The 27,827-nt window shown below is 36.4% G+C and overlaps 1 protein-coding gene across 1 annotated transcript in view; it reads right to left on the minus strand.

Annotated features, from left to right (window-relative positions):
- The window catches only part of GLS (glutaminase), a 66,341-nt gene that overhangs the window by 20,848 nt on the left and 17,666 nt on the right, over window positions 1-27,827 (minus strand). The window contains exons 7-14 of the mRNA XM_055718507.1: window positions 21,540-21,598; window positions 13,896-13,928; window positions 13,575-13,633; window positions 12,907-12,973; window positions 12,313-12,363; window positions 9,707-9,883; window positions 8,439-8,570; window positions 6,583-6,675 (exon numbers count right to left, since the gene is read on the minus strand). Of these exons, the coding sequence (XP_055574482.1) occupies window positions 6,583-6,675; window positions 8,439-8,570; window positions 9,707-9,883; window positions 12,313-12,363; window positions 12,907-12,973; window positions 13,575-13,633; window positions 13,896-13,928; window positions 21,540-21,598 (671 nt within the window). The remainder of the gene's footprint in view (window positions 1-6,582; window positions 6,676-8,438; window positions 8,571-9,706; window positions 9,884-12,312; window positions 12,364-12,906; window positions 12,974-13,574; window positions 13,634-13,895; window positions 13,929-21,539; window positions 21,599-27,827) is intronic.

The following is a 27,827-nucleotide window of genomic DNA, read 5'->3' on the forward strand; positions in this document are numbered from 1 at the left end:
GTAGCTGTAACTGATCAGCTAAAGGGGTCAGAGGACATCTGGAAAGAAAATATGCAGAGGACAGCTTTTGCCTTCTACAAGCCAGGAGAGCATGCAGAGGGCCCCACAGAAGGCACCAGCTACGTGCCAGCTAGGTCAAGAGCAGAGCAGAGCAGCAGCTAAACCAGGAAGCATTGCCTTAACAAGAGATGTGGTCCCCCACGTGCCTGCTGCATAAATGAAATACATGGAAGTAAGGGCTGGCTGGAACATTTTTGACAGTAGAAAAGCATTCTAGAATTATTTTCTTTTCCCCTTGTCCTTCCTCCAACCCTGTTTCCTCATCAGCCTTAGTGCCGAGGTGTCAAAACGTCTATTATTCTCCCAACGTGTAAACATGCCTGTCTCTTCCTTCTTAAAAATCTCCATGGTCCAGTTAACAGCCTCACTCTAGGTCACGCATCCACGTCAGCTTCATTACCTAAATTAAGTTCTGTTTAAACTACTTAAACTGGTGCAAAAACCCCAAGAAAACAAACCAAACCAAAAAAACCAGCAAACTTCCCACCGGCACACTTTTGCCAGCCTGAAGTCTATTGTAAGGCTGCATTTAGTTAAACTGCAGCTTCAGATTAACACTACACAAGGCCTGCTATTGCACGTGCATTTTCAGAAGTAACTGAACTCTGTGCAGAGCTCTGCCACTCAAGTCTTGCAAACACTTCTAAATGTGAAGCGTTCAAGCGGTATCAAAAGTCTGCATAAAGCAGTATTAGACGCCGGTAATAACATCAAATTCTACTTGCATGAAAACCAAAAGGGAAGAGGGCATTTCTATTTTGCACGCAGTATTCTCTAGAAGGAGCAAATGGTAAATCAGAAATTGCTTGATTTAAATTAGGTAGTTTAATAATTTAGACTGCAACAAACTATTCCACATAGCAGGATGTAAATTCCTGAAAGAACACAGGACGGTGCATGACCCATCCTTTAAATGCACATCATTATACACACTACTTAGTCATGAGTTTGCTAGACCGGACAAGAAGCGTGGAACAGAAGATACTAGCAAGATCAAAAAAAAAAAAGGTAAAGTTTAGTTATTTTTCTGCCTGCTTTAAAGACTCTTGCCATGCCTGCAACTACTATAACCTTTCTGTGACATTCCAATTCCTCAAAGAGACTCCGCACTGAAGATAATGTATTAGGTGTATCTAGGCATCCCAGGAAGAACTGCACTGAAAAGTCTGTTCTTTCACTACAGTAACTGCTTCTGAACTCCCACCAGAAAACTAGAGAAATATTTAAACAATACACAAAAATAAAACAGTAAAACAGTAAAAGCCTACCAAAACATTACACGCCAATTATGAAGCTCATAATTAACTACTTTGCTTACAGCTAATTATTGTGCATCAATGACATGTATGTATCAAGACCACAAGAAATAAGAACAATGAAAAACCAACATACTCTATAGTCCCCCCCCCCGCCCACCCTCTTCTGACTCCGTTGCCTTTTTATTCATCTGCCCACCCACTGGTCTTTTGACAAAATTGCACAATGAAAAACAAAATGTGAGAGCCAAAATAATTCCATAGTAGATCACCGGTGGTTCCCTCTTTGTATCTACTACTCTTCCACCCTTCCTTGTCTTTACGACTTTCAGAGAATACACTCTTTTGATACGTGGTATTTTATGTACAAGGAACATAAAGCCAATTTTAGAAACACAGTACAAGTAACTGCAGTTTATAAATCAATCTACAGAAAAGTTAAATTAATAATTACGGCCATCCTCAGTACAGGCAGATCTCCAGTGACAAAATCTTGCCTCGGAATCACCACATTATAAATACATCTACTATTCAGTCTCTGAAATAAATTTTCACAGAAAGACACGTAAGCCTGTGACAAAGGGCAAGTGCTTTGCCAGGAACCCAGATTCAACAAACCATTGTTCAGATCCTACTACTGCTACTACACAAGGATGTGGGGTTTGGACCACCATCCTTGCTATACGTAATTACAAGCTGTATTTTTCACTTCATAGAGCTCAGGATCTACAGTCGCCACCCTGGCGCTGGTACCATTAACCATGTATTTTCCAAGTGACTGAATTAGTATCTTTAAAACCACACAAATACGCAGGGACATTAATACCCTACTGCACCGTGACATTTTTATTAGAAAAGTCACAGTGAGAAAGTTTTGCTACTTTGATATTTGCTTTCAACTTTCCAAGATAACAGTACAAAGAGAAAAATAATTAGATTATTGTACAAAATGTTTAAGAAATCTTGGGAAGATTTTCAATGACTGGTTTAACAAAATCTGCTTATTCCACCTACTTTTCCAGAACTTTTTCTCTCTTTTAGAACGGAGTGCTCGCTATCTCACTTCAGTCTCAAAAATGTATTTGAACAAACCTGTTCTCCATTGAGGGAAAAAAAATACAATAAAAATCAGCTTAAAATAAATTTATTAAACAATACAAAAATAAGCATGCTGGAAATTGGATACATAAATAACATACAATGCAAATGAAAAATGGAAAATGAGACAGGTAACTTAACAACTGAGCCAAAAGGTACAACACAAATGCTTAAAATAAAATTTTAAAAAGCATTTACATTTCTAATGAAATGTTAATGATGCTGACAAAGAAAAACAAACAAACAGCTAAAATGCTTGAATATCAAGAATTGCTATTTACTGTAGCACAGGTGAACACTAAAACCGTTGCAGACTTCAGACATTCAATGACTAGCCTCTATCGCCACATTCTTCCAGACCCGCTCACCCAAGGGGACGCAGGCGTCCTGGCAGCCCCTGCCATGGTCCCCGCTAGCCGCGTACCCTGCCAGCAGTAAAAGCCACCTGCAGACACGGCCGGCCAGACCAAGGAACTGTGAAGTGCAGGCAAGTTACCAACTGGTCCAAAGGAGTCTCCTCCTGACCCCTCCTAACTAGAGGCTGGCTTAAATTCTGAGACGGGCTTCTAAAGCATATATTACAGAACTGTAATCTCTCTCTCGTAAAGCTTTTGTAAGCTGTAACCTAAATAGTCTTATTATGCGTATTTAAGACCTAGTAGTTTCCTTACTTTTATATTTCCCATGCACGATTTGCCTCTACCACAAGTTTTGTATGTCACTGCCAAACATAAATATGGTTAAAGGTTTTATTTTCAAGTTGAAACCCAGATGGAACAATTTTCCATCCTCAACCACATTTTTAGAATTACATTCAAATAGTACTAAACCTCAGAAAACGATATGTGGGATTAGATCAAGCAAATCTTGCATCATACATCTTCCTTTTTTAATTAAATCAGTAATTTCACCTGCAACATGTCATCACTGTAAATACTTTTCATTAGCAGCACAGACACATTATGGTCCCTCTTGCAACTGAGGGTCCCTCAGGTAAAGACATGTAACCCTGCAGGGTCTGAACACCTGTTGTGTCTCTGTAACTACTAGTTTACTGTAAAATCCTCAAACAGGTGAAACTTTTGTAATTCAAGACTTTGCCTTTACTTTATTTTCAAGATAAGCACTGACAAATCTAACCTTATCATCCACGATAAGATTATAAACCAGCTATTATTCAGCAATTTATGACTGACGTTTATTACTGACATCTGCACCACAGATTTACCTCTTCATCCCAGCAGGACTTCAAATTCACTGAAAATTGATGTTCTGTATTCTTTTGCTTAAACATTTTAATCTAGGCTTCAAAGACAGGAAACCCATCCTTTGACAATACACTGCTAGACAATGAAGATTATTCAGGGTTTAGTCAGAGCTTACTTCAAATGCTTATGCAAGACTATCCATACCTAAACACGAGTAATTAAGAACAGCTTGCTTTCACAGAGAACATCAGCTTTGCTTTATGCATCTTCCTGAATTCATAAACATCCAGATGGGTCAAAAAACAGGGGCAGGAAAAACCTAACTCCTCCCTTATGCGGAACTCACATATGAATGCTCTTTGGAGTTTTAGATAAACTAAAAAGGGAGGAGGATTGGGGGAGGGGGGGCAGGGAGAAGGGTTGGAGGTGTTATTAAGGAATTATCTGTCACTGGCTCTTAAAAATCCTCAGCGAGCTAACACCACTCATCACTACCTGGACAAGTTCTCTGCAGTTTTATAAACCAGGACTCTGCGTAATGTGTACTGGGGGTGGGATGTCTCAAACTATCTACAAACTTATAAAGGGTTAAAACTTCTACAGAATAATTGTCTGAGATTTTTAGCATCATTAATAATCTAATAGCTACAAGGTCAAGAATTTAGCAAGCCTGTGCCCTCTGTCCAGCACCGCCTACTGAGCCTATTCGAAGCTTATATACAACCATTGCAAACTACACCCTACTCAAGAGATTCAAAATTATCAAATTATGCAGATGAACTGGTGCGGCTGCCTGTAGAAGAACGCAAGTCCTGTTTCTCAGCAAGCTGACAGCAGTGCAAACTCACTATCATTTTTAAAAGTAACAATTAATAATCACTTTTTAAACATTTGCTCACGTGTAAGTAAATGGAACCTCTGACCTCATATATGAACACGCACATGCATTTGGGGTTGAAAAATAAGTTAATTGTAAACAGCTTTAATAATATCTAACTATCTGCTTGACTCTGAAAATACGTCCTGCTCACTACTCTGTTGGTTACTACTCTAAAACCCAGATTGCTTACATTCCTCTCGAGGGTGGAGCACAGCATTATTAGTAAGGCAGACTTCTGAGTCATAACTACCAGCTGGCAGTACAAGCCGCTAGCAAGACACTCAAAATAGTTTGGTAAGAAATCTTTCTGCTGCATTAGTTAACCTGCAAACAAGGCAGGTTTTTCTTCCCCCTTCTCCCAGTCCTCCCCAGTCATTTTTGCTTTTTTTATTTTAATGTTAGTATTAATTACTAAAGGTCTGATAAAAAAAAAAAAAAAAAAAAAAAAAGAACAAACCACCAAACTTTGCCAGCCTGGCAGATCCAAAGGATCCATTTCTGTTCAAAGCAATTTGAAAGCTCATATTAAAAAAAAAACCAACAACAAACAAACAAACAACAACAACAACAAAAAACCAAGGATATGGTAATGATTCAGAACCTATCTCCACTTAATATACAATTATTTAGAGATTCATGAATTTGCTGTATTTTGTTGATGCTATTTTACTTTATATTTTAATTAAAATTCTTTTATCTTTACCTGCTGACCCTGATCAGAAGACACGTAAGTTCTTGCTTAGCTCTAAAGTTAATTTACTTAAAATTCTCAGATATGAACAAAAGTTAACAGATATACACAAAAGTGGTATATCTTTGAAAACATTCAGATTTACCTTTTTCTAATATGTTTTAAGTAACTACAAAAGCCAGTTAACAGGTTTGGGTTTTGTTGTTTGCATGTGCTTCCCCCCGCCCCCCCCCGCCCCCAGCCCCGGCCCGTGAATTTTGACAGTCTTTTTGGTATAGCATACAGAATTTACACAAAATGTATATATAAATGAAACACCAGGTAAACAATATTCAAATAAAAGTTAAATCTAGAGATGCTTGAGGATCTTTAAAATGAAGAATTTAATGAAACTAGAACCCATTCATTTAGTTTTGCTCTCCCCGACCTTCCATTCTATACACTACGGTTCTGGAGATGTCCTCGTTTGATTCAGGTGACACTTTTTTCCATACTGTTTCTTTTAAAGCAAGTTCTTGCTGGAGATTCTCATAGTCCATTGGTCCAAAGGAATGCTAGTTGTTCAAGCAACATACATTATTTATTAGTGTATTTGAAGGAAAAAAAAATTAAAAAAATCCATACTTGCAGTCAATGCTAACAGACTCAAGTTTTTCACCTCTTCACACAAACTGTTATTTTCTCTTTTCCAGTTATCAAAAAATTCAAATTCCAAATCAGGTATTTGTTAGATGTATACATGCAAATAGAAGCACTTTAAAGATCATTCTACTGTATCTTTTCCTATTGAAAACTTCATGCCTTAGTTAAAACATTAGTGGTAATAAAAGCAAAGAGGTTTTCCTGATCTCAAGCACCCTCACACTTTTATCTTTCGTACATGATGTAGGTGGAGTGGATTCAGCTCATTCCCAGACCGCTTCCTTAGTAACAGGCACTTGCCTACAGCACTAGAACGCCTAAATTCACTGCCTGTGCAACTCTCAGCAAGTCATGTGGTCTCAGAGATATCACTGTGAGAAAATGCTAAACATACATCCCATGCACTGCAGCACAGAACAGACAGGCTAAGCCCACCAGCTGGTCAAATCTTTATTAAAGGCAACCAGTACAGTAAAACTCTTTGTAACTTTTCCAGATACCATATACTTAGTCTAGCAAGGGAGATGAACTGCATGAAATGGAGGTACAAATCGAATCCGAAATTCTGCTGTACAAAGCCCTGTGATAGTGTGGTCCACCCAGGTAAGTGTCCACTAATAATGTAAACTAGGTAATCTGAAAGCTTTGATGCAATACATGTCATTGAGCAGTTTTGCATTTAGAGAACTTTCTGTATTTCTTCTGACGTCTACAAGCGATACTCACTAAACACACGTATTAACTTACCCGCTGATCACCACCTTCTCTGCGAGGATCAAGCTTTTTTGCAAAGTGTCTCAAATTATCGTAGTTATGGAAATTGCACAGAGAAACCAGATCCTGCAAATATTTAGAGAACACACATTATTATTTGTATATGATAGTCAAATGCACGTGAGATTGTGATAATACTACCACTTATGTTTTACATCATAACCTACCAACACCTGAACTAGTAGTAAGAGAAGCTTATTAAATAAATCAATACCAATGACTGTAAGGCCCTTTGAACATAATACAGTGGTATGATTAAGCTCTAATAACACCTTTAAACTCCTTTTTAAAGTAGTACAAAACCAGATATTTTGCTAATTACTACTTGTTTAATGTATTTCTACTCCAGCTGTATGAAATGCTTCAGGGACAGGAAGAATAATCTGGGCTAGTCTAGCACATAAAACTTCAATCAAAAGGATGAAAAAAGAAAATGTGTGACAATAGAGTTTAATTCAGTTTGACTGGAAGGTCATAACTACAGAACTTCACTATGCTGTTGCATTTTTAAAAGTGAATGTTGCATTCACGTTACTTGTACGCCATGATCATCTATCAGTTTTTAGGTCTAATTATAATACAGAATAAATGCAGTAAATCCTTCACCTACCTACTGTTCTATGATTTCACATTTAAATTATCAAGACCATTTCACATGGAACATTAATATTTAAACCTGGATTGGTAACTTCTTAGTACTCTTAATTTGCAGCTGTACAGGTGTTAGATAAATAGGAGTATATAAAAAGTTTTAACTGCTGCTCATCCACACAAACTAAACCCTTGCGTACTGTAAATCCCATGCTGTTGTCAATAAGCTAAGTGAAGACTAGTTATACAAGTGTTCACCCTACGAACTGAAGTCCACCCAAACTAGTATCACTGCAGCTTAACTGTCATCACTAGTTTTACAAAAAGAAGGGGGGGGAGGGAAGAAGGGAGAAGAAAAAAAAAAGTGTCTAGTTATGCCTGTAACTTCCAAAGCATTACCAATAATCTTACGTTTCCTGTGAGGCTCTAGATATCCTACTATTCCCTTTTTTTGGAGACTTTTCCCTCCCTCTGCACTTATTATTACTTAATCAGTATTGCAAGGTAGTTTTAGAGAAAAAATAAAAAAGGCAGGTAGTATTTTTTCCATTCTCCTCTCCTAGAAAAAACTCTTTATTAATCATTACAAAGTACTCTCCAAAATCTCTCCTGCTTCTAATGCTGCTATCAACAGGCTGCCCACAGCCCTTTCAAAAGCAAGAGACGAAGCTAGGAAAAGCTCGCCCAACAACAGGGCTTGATCTATGAAGACATATTTTATATCAGACTGTTTACAAAAATCAGTTTAAAAATATACATCAGAATAGCAATATTTCATTACAATCTTTCTCTCGTTACAATGAAACACAAGCTGCATTTCCAATGTTTTGAAAATTGTTCACCTCGTGAATGGAGAGGAAGAGAAGTCTGTAAGCAGAGCCCTTCAGCTTACAATGCAGTGGACAAGAGACCAGCTCTTCCATTACTTAGTAAAGTGCTCCTTTTCAAAGCTTTTCCACAATAAATTTCTCCACTGTTTCTGGCATCGTATTTTCTTAAATCTCATTGAATTAAAGTGTTATTTATTACTAAAATACAGATCTCTGTTCTTCGACTTTCATCTTTGGATCAGATGAAACTTGCTATGTACGGAAGAGTAACAAATCACTCTAGTTCACTCAGCTATACTAACTGCAGTTCCGTAAACAAAGAAAAAAAACCAACAACACACACACCCCCCAAAACAACAAAAAAAACCCCCAAGGCAAAACCAAACCACTAAAGGCAGTGCTGCTTACGTGACAAAAGTGAATTCCTTTAACGCTGTTGCCCATCTTGTCCAAAGGAGGTGACCAGCACATCAATCCCATGACATTAGGAACAACCAGAAGAATCCCACCAGCAACTCCAGACTTTGCAGGAAGACCAACCTATAGAATAATTGCAGAATTACTGTGATCTGCAAACATTCTTCGCTATTTTAACACAACGCATTAGCATTTTACTGAAGATTATTATGCAGCATTTATAAAACATAGGTCTGGAACACACTCAGAGCTGGGAAAGTAGTATTACTGATCTCTTTTTAGACAACAACCTGAAGCACAGTTTGTGGCAAACAAGAGGTACATGATCATAGTTATTTCCTCTCCATAACACAGAGAATCAGTAACACAGTGAAAAAGGTAATTTAAATGTATTTTTAGATTTAAAAAAAAGCACCTACAACTAAGCAGCAGCACACAAGTGTACGCCATAAACGGTTTGCAACAAGGTAGTAGTACAAAGCTATATACGTAACAAAAATAATCTTGACTGGAAAAGGTAAAAAATAAAAACCCAAGAAAACAAAAGAGTCTGCCCATGAAAGTATACAATCACCTCCTTATTTACAATCCAGCGAGTTACTGCTTTTTTCCAATAGGAACTAACTTGTCACACAGCCTCACAGCTCTCTAAGCAATACCTTCTAGGTCACGTGAAGCACCACAATCAATTTAATGTGTACACAACAAGGAAAAACTAAAAATGCTCAAAACAAAGTGCTGAAAGCACAAATAAGATGCAGTACATCTTGCAATAAATACAGAAACATGCTGCTGGAAAACAAAAGCATGGCAAATATATACGACAGCCACTTTCACAACACATGAGGACAATTCACGAGCCTGAGTTGGTGAAGAAAAAGCAACTGTCTGCAAAGGCTTTCTGCTATCCTTTACCTCCTGTCCAGCAGGATTGCTTCAGTTATAGTTTCCAGTTACGTCTGCATCAGGACCTGTTTGTCTCGTGAACAGCCTTTAAGGGACAGTACTTATGTTTCTACATGAAAAGGATTCCCAAATGTGAAGTGGCAGAGACCAGTAAGTGCCATAAGGTATGCTGTACTAGTAGTGCCATGAATCCTAGGTGAGACTTCCCCACACAATGTGCTCAATTACTAAACAATTTACGTAACACCCTTTCCTCTCCCCCAGAAGCAAACCAGCCAGCCCTGGAACACGGAAATCAACAGCACAGATTAATCTTCCCGGTCAGCTATAACTAATATTTGAAAACTACTTACATGGAAGGCAAACTGCCCTGAAAAGTCATACATGCCACAGGAATGCATTAAACTCAGGGTATTCCGGACTGCTTCAGGACTCAGGACTCTCTCACCAGTGATCGGGCAAAAGCCACCGTTAGCCAAAGTTGCTGCCATCACACTTGCTGATTCACATGTTACTTCTATTGAGCAAAGCTTATGAAAAAGAAGTAAGAGATTATAAGAATTGATACTTCTAGCACAGCAAGGCCAACTATAGCAGGATCATCAATATAGAAATACAGAAATTTCTATAGAAATAACATCTCATAAAATAACCTGTAGCATAACATTCGTTAGATGACGCTAGTCGCATCAATTAATATGGTCTCAATATTCCTACTTTACAAATCCCAGCGATAGTGTTTGTAAGCCCTCTTAACAGTTTGGGACACTAATTTTCATGGGTTAGTGTATCTGCTTGATACCTCCCCCCACCCCCCTTATATTCCTTTGAGAGGAAGAGGTCCGGGAAACAACCTCAGTATTTTGCATCTGCTTCAATGGCAAAGCCACAAAATGACTGGTTTGGTTTTTTAAAAAAAAAAAGTCGAGTTTGTTTTGTGTGGGATAGGGTTTTTAAAGCCTTAGAAGATCCCACACATTATTAATAGTACATTTAAAGCTGCAAACTCTAGCACATGCAAGTCTTAATACCAGCACTTCCTGCTGATGCAGCCTTATTTCACTTTTCTCTTATATATACTTTACGATATATTAATGATACGACCACATGATAGTTTCTCCCAGGATCCCTGCTTCAGTACAGACTATACATACTTTGGTGACACATCAGGAAATGTGATATGATGCCATCACCTGATGCTGCCTCATTTCTGCAGAAACCAAAAGATAAGTTGGTTTCAACCTGAAGCTGAAATGCTACTCTGAAAAGTAAACAAACTAGTGCTCGTATTCTTGCTTTTGCCAAACAGTCATTACATGATACTTGATGAAGTTACCTAAGCCAAGTTTGCATGAGTAGTTACTACCTGGAATTCTTACTTTCCGGATGCCAAACTCAATACATCCTAGTCCAATCAACTGGAGTTGCAAATCAAGAGATTGTCAGAGACGCATCTAAAATGGCAACTGTGTTTTAAACATATGAAGTATTACACAATATCACCTACTTTGAAAAAAGTGTTTCTAGGTTCTCAGCTTAAGCGCCTGCATTTTGTACCTTGGTTCTCTAAAATGAGAATAACCCGTCCTCACTTTACAGAAATAATAGGAAACTAAGTTTATTCCTGTTCAGAAAGTTCCCAGTTATACAAGGGAAGAAGGAGCATTACAGAAAACCCAAAGAAAAGAAATAACTAGCCTTTTAAGTAGAATCCAAGTAGAGTGTTGGAAAGTAAGCATTGTACAGTGAGGGGGAAAAGAAAAGAAAAAAAAAAACAAGAGAGAATTGCCACTCATGTATGAGCTGCCCTTTTTGCAAGTATGGAGTAAAACAGGGATTTTACAAGGGGAAGAAAAATACATGCAGTCATGAAATTAGAGGTCATAATGTATGAAAATAAGGCCAAATTAAAATACATCAATAAAGTTAGTTTTGACATTTCTTAAGGTATGAATAACTTTGCACTCAGAAGCATACCAGGACTTGAGGCAGCGGGATAGGAAGCATTTAAAAAGCATGTTTAAACAGTAAATTCAAATAAATTGTCAGTTTTGTTCTGTAATAACAGGTTCAGAGTAGACTATTAGCTTATACCTAGATTCCAACTCAACAAGAGGTCAACTAAGGCTAATCACAGACACCTTACTTCATAAAGAGCCATTCAATCTAAAGATCAGAGCAGGCACATCCCAATACAAAAAACTCAGATTAAATCTGCATTTAAAAAACCACTGTTTTATATTTTGCATGAGAGCAAGTCTCATGAATCAAAACCAGATTCATTTTGAGAATATTTTTTTTTTAACCTATCCCAGACTGGCTGAATCAGTAACACAACCTGAACTGCCTCTTGAGAACTATACGCAGCATGTTTTAACATTAGGAAACCCTTACTGAGGAAATACCTCCACACTTGCCAAATTCTCACTTTGTGACAGTTGCAAATAACTTGCTGAAAGTGAAAAAGAAAAAAAATGGGGGAGGAGAGAACATATATGACTGGTTTCTTTTGTTTTACTCATAAGCATTGAATTAAACAAAAAGGAGGAGATACTTAATATTGTTTCCTTTATAACACTATCCTTGAGCTTACAATACAGCATGCATATACTATTTTAGTTACACACAGTTTAACATACTTCACAATACAATAAAGAATAGCAACCCAAAGAGGCAGAAGTATTATGTCAAACTCTCTGAAGTAATACATTTTAAGCTTCTAACTACTAGTGTTGTAAAGACTATTGCTACTTTGCATTAGCAATGAAGATGCTTAAGTACATCACCTAAACAAAAGCAAAACTGGATACAGCAAATATACATCATTCATTTCCAGAGTTTTAACAGAAGCCGACAAGTTTAACTGTAAGCCATTAAAGCCTTTATATCTATGAACAAATCAACTTCTACTGCTTGTAATAGTAATTCTTTACAGAGTCTCAATTTTCAAGTCAGTTACCTGAAAATAGAAGTCTAGTATAGCAACCATATCCGTGCCTTCAGGAAAGCACTGTGGAAGAAAAATTGAGTCTTTAGGTAAAGTTATTATTTTTCTTTCTACTATCACTTTTAGAGAGACATAAATTAAGTTATATTCTTGTCAGCATATTAAGCATTAGGCAGATTTTAAATTAAGTATTTGTTTTAATGGAAGAAACGGAAATCACATCAGATTTAAAAATAACAATGCAGAGACCTCAATAAGCCAGGTATGAAAATATTTTTCAGTACAGCTTTCAGCATATTTAAATCAACAAACTGCAAAACTCATCGAAGAGTTTTATGAAGTCATCCTTACAGCACATATTATACATTTTATGACAAACAAAAAAATTATTATGGCTATGATCCTGGAAGAAGATAACGGGTGTTCTGTTAAAATGACAGGAGCATCACACTTCCTAAATGACAGTATTTTGAGTAACAGTATGAAAGTATATACAGCGTAAGAATAATTTAAGCCATGCTGTACATTAGCAAAACTAAAAATCTTCAGACTATGAAAAAAACCCAGCACAGAGTCTTCAAAATACAACAAACAAGAGAGATCAACCTTTTTTTCTTTCAGGTAATAGCCGATTGCAAAGTTTCTATCTCCACTCTCTCTTTCAGACTGGAACCTTCAAATAATAATAAAAAAAAAATTAAAAAGACAACGCTTCAAAACTTTTTTTTTTTAAAAAAGGTGAACTTCAGAGACACGTAACATAACTCAGTAAAAATGCACGTAAAAGATACACTACTTGCAAACACAAACATTCTAGTAACGGGACAGGAGTTGCCACAGAAGCTTATCCCACTACACCCAGTTGGAGTGAACTAGCTTGGACAACTGAATACACACAGTCGTGGTTACCGACACAAATGCTTTCTAAACATTTGATATGCAGCCACCGACACGCAGAATTTATTTTTTAATACGAATGCCAGGAAGATAAGAGTTGCACGTACAGCTCTCGCTGCCATAGCACCAACAGAGCACTAAGAATAATGAACTTCACAGAGGTAACCAATGCCTCTGCGTGAGATTTAGCCACACTGATGTTAGAGACATGCACAACTGAAGTTCTTGTGAATTTTAAGCCAAAAGACACCCTCTAATATTAGGGATGAAATGACGGTTTCAACGTAAATAACTGAACTTTGCCAGAAACTCAGTATGTCAACTACTAGTTGAGGCATTTTCCACCTAACTTCATTATGTAAATAAAAACCACTTACGTAGCATTACTGAATCCAACATACTCATTACCAGCCATTTTATTCATGAATTGCATCACCTGTTAAGAGACAGAGGGGGAGGGAAAGGCATGCTAACGTTTTCAGACATTGAGAAGTTTTAACTGATGAACTTTCAATCCAGCCTTACCCTAAATCTTGTAACACAATTTTACAAATGCAATCCAAACCACTAAATGTTTAAACAGCCAAATACAGATAAAAAGAGGAAACATTCAAAATTACTAAGCTTCCACTTGTGAAATTCCTTGAGACTTTTACCACTTAATTTAGTTAAAAAAGAATGATATAACATTAACTTACGTAGTCAAATTTTTCTGCGTTATTTGCTCCTTGCTGCAAGAAAAGAAAAAATAATTTACAAAAATTGTTAACATAAGAAAGAAGTTAGTTCACTTAGAAGTATTAGGATTTTAATGCATATAACTAAGGTATGAGGCTAAATTAAGAATAAGGTACTACGATCATTTCATATATTAATGAAAAAAACTAAAGTGTTAGATAAATAAATCTTTAATTATCATTTAAATTAAATAATCCTATAAGAGTCTTAGCAAACACCTGTATGTTGAAAATGAATTTAAACTGAAAAAGGTATGCTTTATTTTAAGTGCTCTCTGTTCAACTTTACATGTTTAGCATAAGTGAATGTAGTAGGTTAAAGCAAAAAATACAAAACTAACAACAATCAGGATAATTATAATGAAAACACTAACTTTGTACAGATTAGTAACACAAAGGTATTCTGATATTGCCAACAGAGCTGAGCATAGGAAAGTTCAGGCTACTGAAGTTAAAATATTTCCATAGCTAGTGCCCATGCTAAGAATTTAGATTGAAGACTTAAAATAAAGTGTTACCCCTTACTATGAAAATAATTGCATTTAACAAGAAATATCTGGTTTGATTAAAAAAATCTGATTAATGTACTACTTACTAAAAATTAAACTGTTAGAAAAACATAATTTGACATTGTAAGAGTTCATCATGGTGCTAACAATGTAAAAAAAATATCTAAATCCAACTCAACAAGGATACTAATGAAACTTAGTGTTGGTTGGCTTGGGTTTTTTGGGGGGACAAGGGGTGTTATTTTGGGGCATTCCCACCCCCACCCCCCACCCCCACCCCGCTCCTTAAGAACATTCTCAAATTTAGTAGCTACCAGTTAAAGATGTATTAATTCTTTACAGGTCTCTGATAGGTGACCTTTCACAAATTCCTATAGCAAGACACTGAAAGAAGGGTGGGAGGTAAAAAACAGCGCATGGTCTCCTGGGGGGAGATTTTAATTTTTTTTTGAAGTAGCCAAGTAGAATTTGTTTAGGAGCTTTAAAAAACAATGGCAACACATACACAAGTGGAAACAATGTATCTGGAGAAGATGTTTTTATCAATAATTTTAGTATTAAAGATAACTCCGTTTAGGTAACAAAATTCTGCTTAATGTATCTCCAACAATTCAAGACGCTACTTGCACTGTATTTAGTATGGGAACGGGGAAGGAAGTGGAAAAAACTGAAGCTTTATATCAACCAGTACTTTACTTAATGAAATGCGTAAAGCCAGTCTCATTTCCCACTCTGTATGTGGATTAGGGTGTTGCAGATAAATCTTTGAAGCCCATGCATCAGCTCATCTACAAGAGGATGTGCAGTCATACACGTACGATCACTAGCTGAAAGGAACACCACACTGTTTTGTCAATATTATGCGCCAGTGGTTACCTTATGCTTAAAGGCCAATATCCTTAAAGGCAATAATCTCTAGCTAATTTGCAATAAGATAAAAAAACCCTCATGATACATTTCATCAAAATGTTCCTGTATATTATACCAGAACACAAGTCTTAAAAATTTAACTCCAAATCTGTTCAATGAAAAATAATTAAAAGAAGAAATTACCAACTTCATTGAACTGTTGCAGTTGTCAAAATATTCCATAGATCCTAATGCTGTAAAATATGTAACAACATTTAAACCACAAAAACCTTTTCAACCTTTCAAATGCACAATGAACATCTTTTTCTGGGAAAGTGGGTCAGCATTAGTTATGGGATGCTGCATTGATAATTGTATGGTTAGACATGTATAATAAATTGAAACAAGTTCTTTGGTTAAAAAAAAGAAAGAGGGAGAAAGGGATCATGCTTGCTGCAAAAATATAAATACATAGTATTTCACCTTTTTTTTTTTTTGCCCAGTTGAAAAAAAAATTCCTAGCCCTTCAACAAAAACCTGGCTTTACTAGCAGCATACAGAATTGGTGGGCAAAAGACTCAATGCAAACTCTTTCCACATCAACTTGTTATAAAAAAGGTTTCTTTTAAAAATTCACATCTAACCTTGTACTTTGGGAGGAAAATCTGTACGCTAACTCAGATGATGCATTTTTAGTCCTTTACGTTCCACACACTTGTAAAGGTACTTTATATCAAACACAAAAGCATCGTTACTGAAATTAGACTGCTCGTATACCTAAAATTTTTTAAGTAATCATATGACCAAGACTTCAGTAGGGATTTAACAGAAAACTTCGCTTCCATACACATGATGACTAAAACCCCCAACATATTAGTTTCCCTCTTTCAGCAGCTGACAGAGGTATGCTGCTCCTCCTAAAAAGCTGAAGAGACACAGAGGCAACACACAATCTACAATTAAAATTCAAGTGCAAATATAAAATCCTAACATTCAGAACACTTTTCCGTAATATTTTAAACAAATACAACAGACAAGAAAACTTCTGTTCTTGCACGAGTACTACTTATTTTTAGCTTGACTGCATAAGCCTATGAGTTTGGGGGCATTGCAACAATATCTCTTAAAAAGCATTTTTATTTAAGTTCAGGTGCAATTCAACTGCCTAGAACATCAAAGGAAACATTCCATGCACTAACTCCACAAACACTTAGCACATTTACTGGAACATATGTTCATATACACACTTACTGTACACATGCTTGTGTGTATATACATATGAAAAAACACTTCTAAATGAATAAAAAATGAAGTTGAGAATGTTACGATTGAAGCAGTTTGATAGGCAGAAAATTCAAACTTGCAGAAGACAGCTCAATACAATCTTGTAAACACTTAAAACCGCAATGGGCACTATGGCTGTCAATCATAAATTTGAATTTTTTGACTGTGTCAGGTTTTAGTGATCTTCCCTTTTTTTGCTCTCCTTAAAAAAAGGTAGAAATAATAAAAAGTATTTCTACCAGAAAAATAAAAGCACCTGCATAGGCTGCATGCCTACAGGTACATAGCGAAGAAAAGACCCACGGATACTTACCAGAGCTTGCAACACAATTAGGCAATATCTATTAGAAAAGTAGCTAGTATTAGCCACTTTTCATGGATCAACATTCAGTGTTCATACAATTAGACCCCGTAAACTCTTACCATGTGTCTCTAGTTAAAGTAACTTTTCAATTTTGAATCTAAACTAAGCTAATAAAAACATGGGAATCATGAGAAGTTTATAATCTCCTAATAATGTAAGATTATTCAAAAATTCCTTTCTGGAATTTTTTTAAGCCAAGTTTATAGCCTAACACTATACTGTGGTGAAAACATAAAAAACCATAAAATCATAACGCTATGTCAGAGCGCGAGAAACTTCTTTTCTTACAATTGTGCATCTTACATTAACTTAACTATCAATGTCTTTATTTTAGTTTTCTGTACTTACACACGTTTTTAACCTTATTTGTTAATCTGGGCCTGTTCTGTGAGAACGGCTGTCTTGACAGCTTAGGATGTGTTTTCAGCTCTGAAATACTTGAGAGCACACTGTCACAGAGAGCATTTGACCCATTAAGACCAATACTATTACTATTTCAAATACACGCAAGAATTATTTTTGTATCCTTCAAGTATTAAATGCTTGCATATGTGACCACTGAATACGTGTAATTTCAAATACCACTAGTACATATTCTATGTCAAGCATCCAATACACTTGAGTTATAATAAAAAGTGCAGAATAATGTGAACATACATTCTATCCAAAATTAGTTGCTACAAGAAACTGAATAACCCAGAACAAGAGGAAACTTCAAGCAAAATAAAATACCTGGCAGAGAAGATCACAACACCAACACGTTTTAAAGCGGTATGTATGTACATTTGCACATCAGTCTATCAGAAAAGATAACTGGATTGGGTAGCACAGAGCAATTAAGCTACAGCTGTACTATTTATTGTAACTATATTGTCAAATTAACCCAACAAACCATGCATTTTCCCACCCCTCAGGTATTAGACCGTAACTGTATAGGTTTCCTAATAACTGCATCCTGACAGTAAACAGCCCCTTGGCACAGCTGGACAGGTTTTCCCACCACTCTGCCTCATTTATTTTATGACATATTTAGAAAGCTCTCCAGCATATCAGATACACACCTCTTCATGTTTTATACAAGAAAGAAAAGCTGTCATTGGATTCATTTTTTTCAGCGTCAGTAAGATCAGCACTGTCATCTTCTTGTACACCACATTTTTGCAAGGACTATGAATATTGCTATGCCCTCCTGACGTGTCTAAATGCTTCCCACGTTAATTCATCACCGCAGACTACTTCCCTTCACCAAGCCGTCGAGTTTACCGTCACTGGCTGCATAAGATCCTGCATGTGGCTGTCAGCACTTCGAGGATTTATACACACTGTATTTGCCCAAACCTTTGCTGTTAGACTAGGAAAGCTTTTATCTACAGATGGGATCTTGAAGCATACCATAAAAATGACTTAAGATTAGTCCCTTGTCCTCTGGTGATTCCTTCCACAGCCATCTGCCGCCTTCTACATATTTCACTCTGGATCCTTCATCTCATTTGTACCTCTAACACGCTACCCTCCCCGGTCAATAAAGATTCATGGAAGTGGGTATTGCTGACACAACCACTGATGCTCCTGGAGCTGACATGCTTTGAGAGTTGAGTTTAAGAAAAAACAACAGATCAAAGCATTGAAATCTATCCATACTACAGGCAACAAAGACTTTTTCCAGTCAATGTGATGTACAGAAATGTGAGTAGTTACAGAGCACTGAATCCATACTAAATCTGTACGGGACCTGAATCTCCTCCTTTCCAGCACCTGCATTTCCTTGGAGACACGGAAGAATTGACCATTTTATTGAATATCACTTTTCCACAAACTCCTGTAATTGCCACTACAATTTTCTTTTGATAACAGCTATTTGAAAACTGTTGTAACTATGTAATTTGCATAACTAGTAATAAAGGCAAATGGCTGTACAATTACAAAGGGAAAAGGTCCTTAGGGTTTTGCTTTGTCCTTAGGTCCTTTTGCTAAAGCATTTTTATTGTAGATACATGCTTTAAATTGCTGGAACAGTCTGTGGAGTGTAATGCAAGTACAGTTAGAAAAAGCCATGAGTTAAGGCACTAAAATGTAAATACACCGTAGTTCCAAGCACATGGAAGTGGGAGAATCATTTAAGCTGGTAAAAGTATGATACAGTCATGCCTAGGTAAGCCAAACAAATGTAAAACTTAACATGCACATATACTTCATTATTTATTGTTACAAATGGCAAGGACTAAACAGAACACTACAGTTCAGGTCTACGCTCTGTTCCAAGGAGTGTATACCAAATTCTTAAGACAGTCAGAACTGGGTATGTGATGCTAAGAACCCTTTTTTCCCCGAAAAATGTTACCTAGTTACGTATTCTAACAAAAAAATACTGTACTCCAAGCATCATCTCTTATGATGGTAATTTGTGTCAGTGTCTAGGAGCAGTTGTGTCCAAGAACATGCATACTAACAGCTGCTAAATTCAGTACAATGTATGTGAATTTTGAAAGACTTCCTGTACCAATTTCTCAGGAAGAGATAAACTAATGAGTATCAAAGGAGGTAAAAGCATTCTTAACACTGAAATACAGCAACAATCTCTCCATAGCTATTAACATGCCATCATTAGATACATCTGCCCTACATGGTGAATCCAACCATATTTAATAATCCCTTAATTTTCCTGGACTCTAGGAGCCATACACAGTCTTCAAGATATGCAATTAACACCTCAAATAAACAAAATGAATGGAGAGGAACTGAGGGCAAAGCATGGGTTAATTGAAGCCACCTTTTCCAGAAAAAAAGCAAGTCTTAAGATTAGATCAAATATAAATGTGAATTATTTTAATCACTGAATAGTTACTAGGCAATATTGTTAACTTGCAGATTGTGAAGAAGTTATTTCATGAAAAATATAACTATTAAGTAACTTTGAACCTGTGACCCTCTATGTAATTTTCTTCAGAATATGTTTAGTTTGGTTAGTTATTCAAATGACAAAGGGTATCTTAGTGGAAGCAGCACATAAAATACTCTACATTTTAATCACACCAAAAACAAATAATGGAGTGTGATAAGATATGCGTCCATTAGACGTGCAGTTACCACATGCAAAAACGATAGTGCAATGCAATACTCTTCATAAGAACATTACAGAAAAGAAAAAAACACCCAAAAAAACCCACCCAGCAAAAACAATCTCCCAACCTTCTAACAAATATCACAATTGCATGCAGTAAACAAATCTATGTTATCTGTTCAGAAGTACACCATTTATCAAGGACTATGTGCCTGCTACAAGAGGCACATGCTTGTGTTTTTGCCTTATGACCAGTAGGGCATGTTGTAGTAGGGCTAACATTTTGACATTTCAGACAAACGTGTTAAGTCAGGTTTTAAAATTCACTATTATCCAAGTGAATTTCAATGCTCAGTCAACCTTTAAAAAATATTAAATGTGAATAAATTTACCTGTCATACTTAAGGCCATTTTCTTTCACCTACAGCTATTAAAGATAAATGTCTTTAAGCAGGAGTTCTTACACCTTCTTTAAATATAAAATAACAGAAAATCATGATCTAAGTAATTTTAAAATCAACAATTTGGAAATAGGAGGTAAGAAACACACTGTAGCTAATGGACTTTAAAACATAACTAAGAAAAAGGCTGTAAACAAGAATCTTAGACCTCTGAGGTAAGAGTATTTACTTTTCTACTTCAAAACTCCAAGGGACTGACATGTTCCCCACAATTCTAAGCAGGTACCCTTAGGAAAAAAAAATAAAAATATATATAGCTTTTTGCACCAGTGGCTACCAAAAAAAAAAAAAGCAAAGCAGAAAATACTAGTAAAGTAACTAGCAAACATTAGCATTACACGGAATTTATGCCATTTACAACTTCAAGAGATATATACAGAATTTTCTAAGGAAAAATAAAATACAGCTTTCCAAAAGGTTCAAGATCATGGACTAAAGATGTGAAGTCATATTCAGCTATGGCTTACTCTGCAAAATACAGGTGTTTCCAAACACGCTTATTTAAGAAAGCACATTTAACATCCCAACAGAAACTATGCAACATAGAAGTTAAACATAATTTAGTTGTACAGTATGTTAATAGCAGACAAATTCAGTATTAAGACTGACAAGTAAATATAGCTGCATTGCTCCTGTACAAAATATAGTATCTTTCATTTCTTCTGCACAGCAAGAAATACTCTTGTAACTTTGTGCTATGTAAGAGCAGCAGACCTTCAGAAACATATTTCTAAGTGCTATGAAGTATATTCCTGAGGACATACTCTTGGCATTCAAGAAATGTGAGGCAATTCTCTCAAGAGACTATCAAGTGTTGTGCAGTTAAAGAAGGAAACAAAACTAAAAATGCTCAGGAAAAAGAAAGTCAGTCAGCTGCACTGTTACTTTTTAGGAGCTGCTTGTCTAATACTGCATCTGTTTGGAAGTGTTACTACTTCCAAAACAGCAAAGCCTGTCTGCTTGCTAATGAGTAAACTGCCATCAGATACTGCACACAAACAGTTCATAAGCTGTACAAGATACTTTTTCTACATTCCATTAAAATACTCTCAGAGAAACTAAAAATGAACTTTTTACCTTGATTAAAGACGTGATCACAATTGCTCCAGCATTCACCATAGGGTTATGAGGCCTGTCTGTGAAATACAGTTTTCAATTACAAATATATCCCAAGACACATTTGCCAAACAAAACCAGTCAAGTGTTTAAATGAAAAATGATAAATACTAATGTGTGACTTAAAGCTATGATTATGGAATACAATCCTAAATTTAAAATACTGCAACCCAACACTATACACATTTTTTTGAGCAAGCTTAGAACACTCAGCCTTACGCTAATTAACAGCCTAGTAAATTAATCTGTTTGGCATCATTCCTTTTCTTGAAAATTTTTGAATCCTCTCCAGTGTTCCAAGATCTGATCAATGCAACATTTGCAAGTGGAACAATACCTAAAGGACTTTCCAATTTTTCCTCCAAGTTATCAAGTCTCAATGATTTTAACAGTGTTCGAACAGGTCCTTAAAAAAAATAATTTAAAATCCAGTTCTTGAATTTCCTTATTGCTGTATACGAATACAAATCTTGATTTATTTTTTGACAATCAGAGGTTTCTATTGGCAGCTTTTGAAATCCAAACAATTTACTCAACCTCACTAGAATTTAACTTACTTTATAACTGACTTGCATATACCTGCTACACTTATGTTTTTCTTTTTTTCACAATTCTCCACATTAACAGTATTTTTGCATTCCCGGTCATTCTTGGCTGCTCATGTAAATGAATATTTTTTTCCCCTTCCTTCTTTTACAAAAAAAGCTTCCTTATCAGCTGCCTTACTTCTCCCAAACACAAGTTTTCATTCATCAACATTTAACTCATATAGGTTGGGGTTTTTTGTTGTTTAACCAACATTTTTGCTGTGTCTTTTAACTAGGAGGCTGATTTTTGAGGGTTCTGGTATCTGAAAACCTCAACCATTTCTCAATACATTAATATTGTGACAGGTTTGAATTCTTTTTAATTTGCTGTTACTTTGTATATCTCCAAATTTGAAAAAAATACTAATTTAAAACCCAAACAAAATGTTCACTATTTTTATATATAACACACACACACACTAAAAGGAACAGAGGTGACTGCTTTTTGGAGATTAGTCCAATCTTCACAGTATACACACACACACACTTTCCCATCAAAATTACACTGGTGATCGTCAATGGCACTTAGCCAGCTATAACTATCAGATTATCTCCAAAAACTAATCATCTCAAATTCCTTTTAATATTTTTCAGAAAGTCAATATTAAAAGGAACTTCAAAAAAACATTATTCTATTAGTAAAAAGGTAAGACAAGTATCTTCCGTCCAAAAAAGAAAAAAGTGAAGCTCTGCTAAGATACAAGCTTAATGTCTGTGTACTTTTAGATGTTAGTGCCATTCCTCTCCTCTCTGACAGGGACTCACAAGCTGGTCTGATCTTCATCTGATTGTACTTAAGATCCACCTGTATCGAACATGCTGTTCTACTCGTGTCAGTTACAAAAGCAACTTGGGTCAAATATATTTGACTTTTTACTAAAACTAGATTCTGAGTCAGAAAAATGTAGCATTTCCAGAGCTTCCTAACTCTGTCTCTCCTTATGGACCAAAAACCTGAACACCAATCAAAGATGGTGCAAGTCCAATGACTAATCACAAACTGCTGCTCAGACAGGACATCTGGAGGGCATTTTCTCCACCCTCCCACCCAAAGCAAGGCTATTGCCAAGGCTCCATCAGGTCAGTCACGCCTTTAGCTAGCAAAGTCTTGAAAACCTCCAAATACTGCAAATCCTCAACCTCTCTAGCAATCCTGTTCCTCCAAGAGGACAAGCCTACCCTAACAACCAACCTGCACCTCCCAAGCCACAGCGTGGGGCCCCTGGCCCTTGTATCATCTGCCACTACTAAGAAGAGTGACACAAATCTTCATCTTTGCAATTGCTCTTCAAGAGTTCCAAGTGGCTCCCACGGGAGCACTTTTCACCCACTCCTTGGGAGTTAGGTGCCCTGGACTCCACAGCACGTTGGCAGCCCTCCACTACAGCCCCCTCCACTTTTCCAACAGTTTCCTTGAACTGGGGATCCCAACTCACACTCCAACACAACTTTATGCATGATCAGAACAGTCTGCCAGCCTCGTTTCTTGCTCCAGCTACACTTCTTTACAGCTTCCTCTCATCAGCATCAGTATCATTCCAGTCCATAAACATGTTAATGACTTAAATCACATACAGCCCATTCCACAAGTATTATGTTTTGCTCTTGATTCTTCTGCACATCTCTACGGTTCCAATCTGCCACGCAAAAAAAAAAAAAAAAGTATTCCTAAACTCCACATCACATGCATATCTGAATAAAAAGGATGTGTAATGTTTACTTAGCATTCAGCGACTCAAAAGCTTATCAATGTGGTAAGTCTACACACAGAATATAGCCTCTGAAAGTATGGTGCAACTCATTTCCTTGAAGATGTCACCACTTACCTTCAATGTCACAAGGCATTCTTGGTTACCTTCTCCTCAACCCCAAAGACTCCTGTCTCTCACTGCTTAACATCTCAACTACACGTACCAGCTCTAGCCAATTCACAACTAACAAACCTCCATGTGCTGCCCTCACATGAAAAATGGCAAGGACCTTCTACTGAAACGAAACACAGGCTTTCCTGAATGTACTTCTGAAATGAAGCTGTGCTATGTTCCGCCCCATACACACCTTAATGAGTCAGCAAGGAACACATTGTGGGAGCCTTAACAGCTACAGCGAGGTACAGCAGCCCAGCTGGCCACACGCTAACAAAAGCGCTTCTCTGAGGGTCTCTCCAGCTCTTCCTTAACACAAGCACATCACAGAGCTGAGCAGAACACCTTCCGTTAATCTACTACTGCCTCTTCTAAGCAGAAGAACTCCTGTCACGGTTATCCAGGTCCCGGAAAGTTATTTTCACTATTATCTGCACAGCACCAGATAATACTATCCAAACACTTCCTATACATAGATATCTGTAATTGACAGATAACCCTTCTATCTTGCCAGAGTAGCTACAGGCTTCCCGGAGAGGGGGTCAACACCCCAAGCTTGTCAGTGTTTTAGAGGCATTTACAGTGCCCTTAATAACATCCTTTAACTTGGTAAGCCCTGAAGTGCTCAGCAGTTGGCCCAGATGATTGGTGTAGGTCCCTTCCAACTGAAACATTCTATTCTACTCCACAATGAAGAACCTCTCCACAGACTTACGATATACTGGCCTTTTTTAAGGGCCAGGATGTCTAAATAAAATCCTACAACATTCTGAAAGACTCCTGCTAAATTCAAAGAGATGTCTTCCACTCTTGTCAATAATACTTTCATTCCATGGTATTTTTTCACCTCTTAGGCATGTATAGGTTCTGACACTACCTTCATTTTAAGGAAGTCCCCTCCTAAAGCAGCAGCAATTACTAATTTACCTAACAGTGGGTGCCATCAGCAAGGGGATTCCATGTTGTACAACCACAAGGAATGAAGACCGATACTGTAATTGCAACAGTTTGCCAAAAAGGTGAACAAATTCATCTATTAATCTTTAGAAAGAGGTATCAAACTCTGCAAAGCTGACACACCACTAAAAACCATAAACACACATATACACTGTATAATAAAGGCAATGATCTGCTCAGACAGAAAAAATAAAAATCTTCTATGCAGCTTCTCTGGAAGTCTCTTATACTGCTGTACCATCTCATTCTACTTCAGAGTAAATTCATAGTTTTATCCTTAATGAAAAGCACAACTCATAATAACCCTTTGACTTTAACTGGGATGCCCTGATTAAGTCTAGCACTGATTCAACCATTTGTCTCTCACATAAACAACCCACTAACGCCTCTGAATAGTAAATATATTCCTCACCAATGCAGTGCTCTGTTTCTCCTGTGGGAAGGAGATGCTTATCTAGAATAGCTCTTTACATACAGAACTGCAATACATTTAATAGGTATATCTAAATTCAAAATAAAAGAAAATATGATTTATTTAGTTACCTAAAAATCTCTCCACTGGAGACTGTGAATGGTGATTAATATGTATTTTTTAATACCTTAAAACTTCTTGTCCATTAGCACAACTGCTCTACCAACCTGCCATGCTGCAAACTATGCCTTTCCCCTAACAAACTCAAAGTGATTTTCCTCTGCCAGTTCTTCTGACCTTTTTTGTCCACCACTGGCCTTAGGCCCTTATTGTATGAAAGGGCTTGGAGCCTTTCAGCACAGAAAGCAGAGGTTGCCCCACATATGCAACATAGTTTCAACACACAGAACAGTTCATCATGGCAAGTTCTTTCCAAAATTACATCAAAATTTGTTTGTCGAACAAAAACATAAAGAAAGAATTCCATCTTTGATTAACAAAATTCTTCAGCAGAACAGGTTCCTGGCAATCCCTCATTCAATTACAATGCAACATTTATTACCAGACTAAGTTCCACAAACAATTGTATTATTTGACTAATCCTACAAATTATTATCATCAAGAGAAAGACTCATGTACGGATAAGAGATACTAACTGTACATATATACAGGTACTGTCAGTCATGTTGCATCCAGAACTCAATAATCATTAATCAGTTTACAGCTTTCTTCATGCCCATGACGAGGAAAATTGTTCCTGATGATGCCTATTTCAGACATATTTTACTATGCAAAAGCCCTGAGCTATTTCAATCAACTAGAATAATCTGTATATAATTAAAATGGGCATTGCTTTAGTCCTCCAGAAACCGGAATTATTTGATGGGCCATATTATTTTTATCAAACAGAACAAGTTTTAAAATCAAATATTCACACGGCTGCAAGTTTCAAAATTTCCATTGTACAGTGCAGACCTTACTCAAAACATACATGATTCTTCATAACACTTTTTGTTATAAGCTGGCATTTTTAGCTATGATTTAAAATGGTCTTGTAATATTCTCCATTCTTTTCAGCTTGAATCTCAGTACTAGTAAACACAGAAATGGAAGAACATCCTCTTTTAGGAATCTTTAATGTAGTATGTATAAAAAACAGCTTCAGATGCATGCCAAACCAGTTTTCAACTACCTGCATGTCACTTCGTGAAATGCCAATTACAAACATGAAATTCATCCATATCACAATAACCAGAAAGCAAACAGATTAAATATCTATATTTTTATTTTCAAATATGATCTTCAAAGTACTCACACGTGTTCAAACTGCCGAATACTCTGCATATCCAAACTTCATACATTAATTTAAATCTACAAATGTAATCCCTTCTACCCTCCTCCACCTTCACTTGCAGAAACCTGACTTCCCTTTCTTTCCTGTAACTGAAATGTTCCTATTTAATCGACTTCTACCTTTTAGTCTTTCATTTAAGGACTGTATAGATAAGAATGTTCAGGTTAGTTTTAACACATTTTTCTCATGTCAGCTACACTGGCCATATAAGCATATACTTAAAAAATCAAAATTTTTAACAGATTAATTAGTCTTGCCCATTAATTTCATGCACACTGGAAAACTTACAATAATCCCATTTCTCTTATTGCGTAAGAGTCTTATAAAACCTTTTACAGTCTAACAGTAACATAAAAGATCACATCCTAACAACTAATCTTCTCTCATAGTTCCATTTTAAAAGCAGCAATAAAGAGAAGAAAATAATTACTATACTTTCTGTCATTTCATTAAAAGTAAAAAAGCCTCGGAACACCGGTATTGATCCAAAAGACAAAAAAAAAAAGGGCAATTTTCAGCACCATCAAAACTTTTTCTTATATGTCAGTTCTCTTAGGACATGAAAGATAGTCTTCTTCACACTGTACAAAGTTGTATTTTGAAAAACTGGGAAAGCAACAACAAGACAGCAAAGCTTGGCAAAATGCTTAATTCCCTCTTGACAATATATACGCATGTTGGTATTTCATTAACACTAACATAACAAATAAAATGGGTCTTGACAATTTATTTTTATTTGTAAGTTTGGAAAGATGATTTTAAGGTATGTACTAAATATAATTATGTATCATTAATATATTAGTAATATAGATATTTAAGAAAGAATTCAATACAGTCCTTGACAAAAATATCACCCAAGCCTTATGCTGTTAATTAAATATTAATTGTAATACCATGGCAACAGAAACATTGTCTGTTTTCTGACTGAGGAAGATCCATTAGAAGAAACGTTTGTGTTTCAGAGATAACATCCAGTATTTCCTCTAAGGCTACATGAGTCATCCTTCTCAGATTTTTGCCATGTTTTTAAAAATAACATTTTCGTGCTTGAGAATTCATATAATATGAAAAAGA

The sequence above is a fragment of the Falco cherrug genome, chromosome 8 (assembly GCF_023634085.1).
Source record: "Falco cherrug isolate bFalChe1 chromosome 8, bFalChe1.pri, whole genome shotgun sequence".
In the NCBI taxonomy this organism is placed as follows: domain Eukaryota; kingdom Metazoa; phylum Chordata; class Aves; order Falconiformes; family Falconidae; genus Falco; species Falco cherrug.